Here is an 8,979-nt window from a genome sequence, read left to right on the forward strand (position 1 = left end):
TGAGGGCTGGGCATACTTGAAGACCTTGTTAGTTTTCACATGGCTCCTAGCTACTGAAATCCGATTCACCCACCAAAGAAAGTTGTAAATAAACATGGTGACAAAGGGTATTGTATTAACTTCTGATTTTCTAGTTTTTTCAGAGAGACATCCCACAAGTCTGCTGATAGCAAAGAGGGATCCCAGGCCCTTCCAGAGATCCAGAACGGGGGGCTTCACTTGCAAGAACAAGGCTCACAAAGTGACTCTTGTCTTCCACCTGCCAATATGGAAGCACAGACCATGAATGACAAAAAGGGGTTGGCCTCACTTACTGTTGTGCAATTATCTATACTAATCAAGTAAAGTTCTATTTTCTAAAACTATGCGCCCTTAGAGCAACACAGCCTTCCTTTTTAACTCAGAATTCAAGTTTAAATGGTTCCTAAAAATCTTCAAGTTGGCCAACAGTCCGACTAGCTTCCCCTTCTTACCGATGTGGTGGCCAAGGACAATGAGTAACAGAGCTGGAAGCAAAGCAGTCCCCTGGGCTGTGGGTAGCATTTCCAAATATTTCTAAAAATTATGCCTTGGCTAGTCTTTCGGGCCCTGGAACTCTGGATCACGCTGACCCGGGTAGCATGTGACCCAACGTCTATGGTTAAAATTATGGGCGAGTTGCATGAGGTTTGGTTATAGAATAAGAGGGGAAGATTTAGGTTTTAAGTGATGTCAAGGGCATTTGATGAAATTGTTCTCAGTTTTAAGTCTTTCCAGTATATTCTTCTATGGAATCGTGTCCAGTGGAGAAATAAGCAGACTGGTGTGATATATAATCAGTTTAGTCCATTTTTTGTTCTTTTCCCATTGTCTGCCATCCATTAGCACATCCCAAGAGGGGTGCGGGAGGGCATTAGTGAGTAACTTAAATTCATATTCTCCCAATGTCTTGGACAATTTTTAACTGGGAAATACCATCCTAGAGGTAGGAAGTAAAGTCTACTCGGAATGTCCAGCTCAGAGCTGCCTGAGGTGACTTTTCTAAACATCTTATCTCGTAGTAACATCCCTGATGAAAGCCGAGTGGACAAACTGAATGTGTTCCTTTCTCCTTCTGACGTCATAAATTATCTTAGTCTCACGGAAGCTGCAGGACGGATATGGTAGGTTGGAGATTTGAGGGCTCTTGATTATAAATGGGGTTGGGAGATAGGCAGACAACGATTATATCCTGAAACTGTATGTGGCAAAACCGATCAGACAGCTTGGACTGTTGAGTTGTTCTCACAAAAGATCTTTGGTTGAGGCAAAAATGAAGGTATTGCTGTGTAAGAGGATCAGCTGGGAAGTGGGTTGGTAGTGGAGTACCCGAAAGTCCAGTACCCATTTCTGATTTCTGGAAGGTAAAGAAGAGCCGGAAGGAATAGGTATGGTCCAAGGAAATCATTCCCAATCAATGAGCAATGACCGTTCGATAAACGAAAAGTTAGTGAAGTCAACAAGAATCTAAGGTCTAAAACAAATGGTCACACCAAGGTCTGAGGCTTCGAGACACCTGTTGGTCTGGGACAGACACAAAAGAGAGAATCTTCTTAAAATCAGCACCGTTTAATTTGATTCTAAATTCTTTTAAAAACTTCATAGTTTATTCTGAAGGAAGATTACATTTTCACAAGGGGAGAAAGTCCTTTAACTTGTAAAAGGCTTATTCGTTCTATAAGAGGGCAGTAAACAACTCTTCCACTTTTCCAAATTTCCCACCATCTAAGAGGCTCACTAGAGAGTCACTAGATAGTCATTGTGTAATCATCATGTGCTCACTTGCAATAAGCACTTATTAAACGCCTTCTGTTTCCTTGGAGTTATATGGGTCTAAAATTTTTTTTTTTGAAGGTAGCACTCTACTTCTGGGGTCTCATAGCCTGGTGAAAAAAAAAAAACCAGCCACATAAACAAGCAAACATAAAATGCACTGTGCTTAAATACACAATAAATGGGTGCTCGCCTAGTGCAATAGAAGTCAGGGATGGAGGGGTTAATTAAAGGAAGAGGAATGTAGGAGGGCCATTAGAGGTGGTATGATTAGAGTTGGCTTTGGAGGGCAGGTCCAACAGCGGTGACAGACGAAAGAATATTCAAGCAGAAAATGCAGTTTGTCTACTTCAGATGGGGTGTAACATAGCTGAAGAAGCTGGTAATGAGGGAACCCCAGTCTGTGTCCTGAGAGCACAGTCTCACACTTGTGTTGAACGCTGTGTTCCATTGCAGTGTGGCTCAGTGGCAAGGCCCCCGGCACCTGGGATGTTTATTTTTTCACGGAGATCACATCTTGGCTGTGAATGACCTGATGCCCCAGGGCCTGGAGGAGGCTTCCTTGTTTCTCAGTCGGTCTGTCCAGAAGGAGGTGAGTCCTGCTGACCAGTTCTGGCCAAGAATAAGATCAAGGTCTTGGGTGGAGCCTGAACGGTTCATGTAAATGCATGCAAATAACAGACTGTGACTGTAGAACCCTTTCAAAATTCTTTCATATAAAGTGATATTTGGAGAGGGCTCCGGATTAAGAGACTGAGCATCGGGGTCCAGGACCCCGGATACACAGCATGATGTGGTGGAAAGAGTTTACAATGGAATCGCATTGGCTCAGGATTTGCATTGCATCACCTTAAGTCAGTTTGTGCCTCATCTTTCTCTTCTGCAAAATTGGGGGTAAGGATAATACAAGTTGTTGGAGAATTAAATGTGATAATATGTGTAACATGCTTACACACGTGACTGTGTAAGTACCTAGTAGGTACTCATAGAGTTATCTGTGCTTTTACTTTTCTGATTGGCTGGGGAACATTGGTCAGGTTCAGCTTTACACACTTCAGTCCCCTCATCTCCGAAATTGACCTAGCTGTACCTTCCTCACTGAGTTATTGTAAGAAGTAAACAAAACATGCGAGCGTCTACAAACTATGTATGTTTTTAAAGGGCTAGCCATGGTTCTGCCTGTGCATATAGTCTCCCTGTGGTAAATTCCCTCCCTGGCCTGTGTTTATTTCTTACATGACCTTGGGAAAATCACGTTCTTCTCTTGGCTTCAGCTTTTTCTCTCTACAGGAAGATAGTCGGTTTTCAAACTGTGCTTCTTGGGTCCCTAAGCGACAGGAACTTGAGGAAGAGGTAAAGAAGGGGACAATATGTAAGACTTCGATGAGAGCAATCTACGTTTATCATTTATGTTTTTTGGATGTTGGCTCTGTTAGCTCTCCTTGAAGAAACATTTCCTTGTCTTGAAATCCTAAAAACTGAGGTACCTGGGTGGCTCAGTTGGTTGGGCACCCGCCTCTTGATTTTGGCTCAGGTCATGATCCCAGGGTCGTGGGATCGAGCCCCATGTTGGGCTCTGCACTGGGCATGGAGCCTGTTTGAGATTCTATCTCTCTCTTCCTCTGCCCCTCTTCCCAGTCGCGCTCACTTTCTCTCTCTCTCTGCTCTAAAACAATCATAATAATAAGTAAAATTAAATTTTTAAAAACTCCTGAAAACTGCTGTGCTAAGTGATCTCTCAAATTTCTTCCAGCTCTGAAGGTTTCTGATTACATAAGTCTTATCTCTCCTGCCTGACACAATTACCCCATGCTATTCCTATTACCTCTATGGGAAAAGCAGCCAAGGATGAGTGAATTGCCAAAGATACATAAATAGTTGTGGAGCAAGGACTCATTCTCATTCATTCACTCACTCGCCATTTATGAACATCTCCTTTAGTACTGAGCTAAGTCCTAGAGCTACAAAAATGGCCTCAGCCTAGGCTTGAGGAGCTCACATAGTATGGATCAAACAGGCATGTTGTGTGCTGGTTACAATAAGGTATATGCCCTAGGATGTGAACAGAGGGCCAGTGAAGCAGAAAGAAAGGAGTAAATCTATCTGAGGAAGTCTAGGAAGGTGTCTCAGAGAAGGTAGTGTCTCGCTCGGGTTTTGAAGACCAGGTAGGAGTTTGTGTGGTGGAAGAGAAGTAGATTTCAGGGGCTCAGTCCAACAATCAGGTAATTCTAATATATTTCCGTTGCCAAAAAGCCACCCTGAGGCCACGTGCCCTATACAATCTTCCGGATCCTTCCAAAAGTTACCAAAAGATACTCTGACCTCAAAGATCCAGGCATCAGCTCCAAAGCCAAAAAAGGATTTTTACCTGGATCCAGGAATTTCACCTGGGCAACGTTGCTGCAGTATATCAAGACTGCCTTTCTGGACAGTGGAATCGTGTATGTGGGAGGGGACAATAGCATTTCTCCTGGGCTGGGTCAGCCTGCCCCTTCCTATTGGAGAACAATTAGATGCTATGGAGAAACACGAGGTGCTCACCCAAATGGTTATCTGGAAGAAAAACCTTCTACTTTCCCACCCCACCATTCCTGACTATTGTTTATATTAAAATGAATGGCCAATTCTTTAAAAAAATTCAAATAGCTGGTCCCCGGAAGGGAAGAGAATGTTGGAAGAGGGGAGATGTGGAACCACAGGAAGGGCAGGCCATTTGTCGTAGAGCATTCAGACCAATCAGATTTACTTTTTCCTCCTGTTGGGCTACAGTTGAGAGACAAGGAGGTCGGCTTGGGGACAGGGTAGGGACAATGTGAGAGTTTGAAAGGAGGGGAGAAGAGGTGTGTGTAAAAAAAAAAAGAAGAAGAAGGAGATGCTAGATTACAGGGCAAACCCATCAAACTTCAATTTCCCCCTGATCTTGTCAGGGGCTGGTTTTGTCTGGTTTCATCTGGATCCTCTAGTTTCAAGAGGCTTTTACTTCCTGGTACAACTGGGCCCATCTGGGATCATCGGTGTTCTCTGGAATCTTCCCTAAAGGCTCAGGCCACGGGCTGCCAGGGAATAAAAATCCATCTTCCACCTAAGTATACAGGTCACCCTGGCTTCCTCTGGCCCAGATGTTATGGTTCATTGTAGGATTTTCTCCCAAACCAGTTTCCAACGGTGCTAATGAGGACAGACCAAGAGCAAACAACGAAGGAAAATCTTTCCTTGCTTTATTTCCTTCTTACTTGTGTTTTAGAAAATAAAACTCACCATCGGCCGGATCCCAAATTCAGAGAAATTCCATGCTGTCGGCTGTACGTGCCCCTTAAAATACAAAGGTGTTGTACCTTGTCGACTGGGTGAGTCTGGACTGGAGAAGACCCTGAAGAGGAATCCAGCCATTAAAAAGCGTCAACACCAACGAACTGGAGAGTCACACGCCAGGACCCACTGCTGAGGAGCAAGGGTGGGCCCTAGACTCTGCTGGGGCCCTGCCTCTCCCTCTCACCGCCGCGTGAGATAACGCACATCAGCACTCCTCTCTGATTTTCCGTACCTACCCCTTAACGGCGGGGAAAACTATCACCTCTCTGGCTATTCATCAGGGATGCTGAGAGGGCCCAGGGGGATGATGACTGTGGAACGCAGAGAAAATGTAAGGCCTTGTTAGCTCAGACGTTGTCCCACACACCACAGAGATTGTTAAGTCCCTCATCTGAAATGCACTGTGTGTTCTCTGAGGTCATGGTCCGCACAATCCCTTCTTTGTTAGGGAACATACAATCGGAAACGCTCTTTCCAGGAAGGCAAGATTCCCGAGAGACGTGATACCATATCAGCCTTCCCAAACACCTCCCCCTATTCATCACACCCACCCATGGTCCAAAATGCTGAGGCAGGGTGGCCCCTTGGCTTCAATAATCATCTGGTTTTCTTAAAGACCCAGAAACTATTCTAGAAGTTGAAGCGGTTTTAGGTCGCATACAGCAAAGGTCTGTTTTCTCTACAAGTAATAAGGCAACAACTTAGCACTTCTACGTTTGAAAGGTCGTAACTGATTGGCGCATTAACCAATTGATCCTACAAGGCCAAAAACGTCAAATCTTTTTTCATAAGTAGGAAGACAAAGGCAGCGAAAGGACTAATCGAATCCGGGAACGTTGGAGCAAAAGGAGGCTTCAGAAAATATATCTTACTATGCTGTCATTTTTGTGCAGGAAGACGTCAAGGCCCCAAACGTTTAATACAAACAAACAAAACAGAAGCAGACTCATACATACAGCAAACAAAATGGTGGCTGCAGAGTGGAGGTGATGGGGGGGGACAGGCAAAGTAGGTGAAGGAGATTAAGAGGTACAACCCTCCAGTTATAAAATAGGGAATGAAAAATCCAGCGTGGGGAATATAGTCAATAACATTGCAATAACATTGCACGATGTCAGATGGTGACTCCATTTATGTGGTATGCACGGCATAATGTATAGAACTGTTGGATCACTAGGTTGGACACCTGAAACTCATATAACATGCTATGTTTTAAAAAATAATAATAGTAACAATATACTTCCTTTGTAGTTCCCAGTTTCATAGCTGTTTAGTGACAGACCAAGAATCTAAAACCAGCTCTGAGAAACAGATGTCCTGCTCCTCACTTTGTATTTGGATTTAGGTTTGAAAAGACCTTGTGCAGTTAGAAGAAACATTCAAATACAGTTCATTTTCTGTTTTCCAGATTGTACAGAACATATACAAATTTTTAGTTTACTGTTCCTTTTTTTAAAAAAGTGTTTTAATGCTTATTATTTTTGAGGGAGAGACAGAGACAGAGAGCAAGCAGGGGAGGGGCAGAGAGAGAGGGAGACCCACCATTGAAAGCAGGCTCCAGGCTCTGAGCTCTCAGCACAGAACCCAACGTGGGGCTCGAACTCACAAGCTGTGAGATCGCGACCTGAGTGGAAGCCGGACGCTTAACCAACGGAGCCACCCAGGTGCCCCTTACTGTTTCTTTTTTAAAGCTGGATTGAAGTTAAGACTTTGCCTTTTTTCTAGCTTTATTAAAATGTAATTGACATATAGCACTGTATCAGTTTAAGGTGTGCAACGTAATGTACAACCTTATGCAACCTCCTGTTTCTATTTCCCAGAAATTTGTGCTACAGAACTACTCACACAAATATACAAAAATTATTTTTTAATGCTCACTGTAGCATTGTCTGTAATAATACAAAAATTCTTCAGGGATTGCTTCATTGGGATGACCTCATGTAATTCAAAACTCTGCAGGTGTTAACTGTTCGGCATGTGCAGTCATGGAAAGATGTTCACAATATAGTAAGAACGAAAGAAGCAAGTTGCAGAACAGTAGGCATAACATTGTCCCATTTTCGCAAAACTAAAGTATTGGTATCCGTGTATATGTATGTGTGTGTACACAACTTTCCCAACTCTAATGAAAAATACCTACCTTGAAGGCTTGTTATGAGGTTTAAATGGGTGACATTCGTACAGCACCTAGCTCACTGCCTGATAGGTCGTGAGCACTCAGTCAATGTTAGGTCTGCTGCTGCTTTGACAATGCCTTTTTGTTCAGTCTCGATGAACTTAGATCTAGTTCTTAATAAGAACCATCTCTGAGAAGTAGGACCAAGATTGGCCATGTGGGGGAAGCATTTCTGTAACGTTTGAATTTTTTTTTTTTTTTTTTTTCAGTGAGCATGTCACTTTTATTAAAAACAAAATAGAAGTGTGGAAAATAAATAAATTTTATATATTTACATAAATTTATGTTTATTAGATAAATGTATACTTATAAGAGCATACTTTTTTGCAATGAGCCTGTCACTTTTATTAAAAACAATAGAAGTGTGGAAAATAAATAAATTTTATATATTTACATAAATTTGTGTTTATTAGATAAATATATACTTATATAAGCATATATTTGCTATTTTAATATATTTTATATATTTACTATAGATATTTATATTTTTATAATAAACATAAATTTAAATAATATATTTAAAATTTTTTTTTTACGTTTATTTATTTTTGAGACAGAGAGAGAGAGACAGAGCATGAACGGGGGAGGGGCAGAGAGAGAGGGAGACACAGAATCGGAAGCAGGCTCCAGGCTCCGAGCCATCAGCCCAGAGCCCGACACGGGGCTCGAACTCACGGACCGTGAGATCATGACCTGAGCCGAAGTCGGACGCTTAACCGACTGAGCCACCCAGGCGCCCCTTAAATAATATATTTTAAATAAATATATGATAAGTATATAATATCTTTAATAATATATAATAAATATATAATGGTGCATTTTAAATACATGTTTATATAAATTATATATATATATAAGCTATACAAAATATATTTTATAATTATTATAAATTATGTATAAATTACATACATATATATATAAATTTTAAATCTTTATAGGTAAGAAACCAAGACACCTCAGTAAAAGAAATACAAAACCATCCATGTCAAACTGTCAGGCAACCAACAATGTGGGTGGACACATGGCTTTAAAGCCCATTTTTGGTTGGAAAGTCTACACCAAGAGACACCTGGGTGGCTCAGTTGGTTAAGCATCCAACCTTGATTTTGGCTCAGATCGTGATCTCAAGGTCGTGAGATCGAGCCCCAACTTGGGCTCCGAGTGGAGCCTGCTTGGGATTCTCTCTCTTCCTCTCTCTCTCTGCCCTTCCCCCAATCTCCCTCTCTCAAAAAAAAAAAAAAAAAAAAAAGTCTACACTGTAATGCTAATAAAAACTAACATTAGATAGATGGACAGACCTGGGCCACCAGGCCCTAAGCCCCTGATGGGATGAGCTAAATCCTAACCCACCTCATAAAACTCCTTGCTTCCACTTCTTTCTCAGAGGTGAGCCAGCAGCCGGCCCTCTCTCCCTCCCCAATGTTCTGCCTGCAACTGAATCAGTTGGGATGGTGGGGCTTGTTAGGAAGATTCTGCCTTGGGGCCCCTCCCGCACAAGGGCTTTCTTCCCAAAAGAAAGCCTCGGGGCGATTCCAAAGTTTCCCCACCCACGACTCAAATGATTTTGATTCAGTAGATCCAGGGTGTGGCCCTGGAATATGCATTCTAATGGCCACTCCCAGATGATTCCACTACATGGGCGAGGGACACTTAAGCGGCATCACCCCCAGGGTTACAGGGGGAGGCACGTGTGTCTCCTG

General features: G+C 42.5%; 1 protein-coding gene across 7 annotated transcripts in view; it reads left to right on the forward strand.

Annotated features, from left to right (window-relative positions):
- The window catches only part of PLEKHS1 (pleckstrin homology domain containing S1), a 36,996-nt gene extending 29,511 nt beyond the window's left edge, over nucleotides 1–7,485 (forward strand). For 5 of the 7 annotated variants that reach the window (XM_049645798.1, XM_049645802.1, XM_049645803.1 and 2 more), the window contains 4 exons: nucleotides 135–341; nucleotides 1,041–1,142; nucleotides 2,248–2,383; nucleotides 5,036–7,485. In XM_049645798.1, the coding sequence (XP_049501755.1) occupies nucleotides 135–341; nucleotides 1,041–1,142; nucleotides 2,248–2,383; nucleotides 5,036–5,236 (646 nt within the window). In that variant the 3' untranslated portion in view covers nucleotides 5,237–7,485. The remainder of the gene's footprint in view (nucleotides 1–134; nucleotides 342–1,040; nucleotides 1,143–2,247; nucleotides 2,384–5,035) is intronic. The other 2 variants (XM_049645800.1, XM_049645801.1) reach the window with 1 other exon arrangement.
- Nucleotides 7,486–8,979: the final 1,494 nt, after the last annotated feature.

This window comes from Panthera uncia, chromosome D2, assembly GCF_023721935.1.
Source record: "Panthera uncia isolate 11264 chromosome D2, Puncia_PCG_1.0, whole genome shotgun sequence".
In the NCBI taxonomy this organism is placed as follows: Eukaryota; Metazoa; Chordata; class Mammalia; order Carnivora; family Felidae; genus Panthera; species Panthera uncia.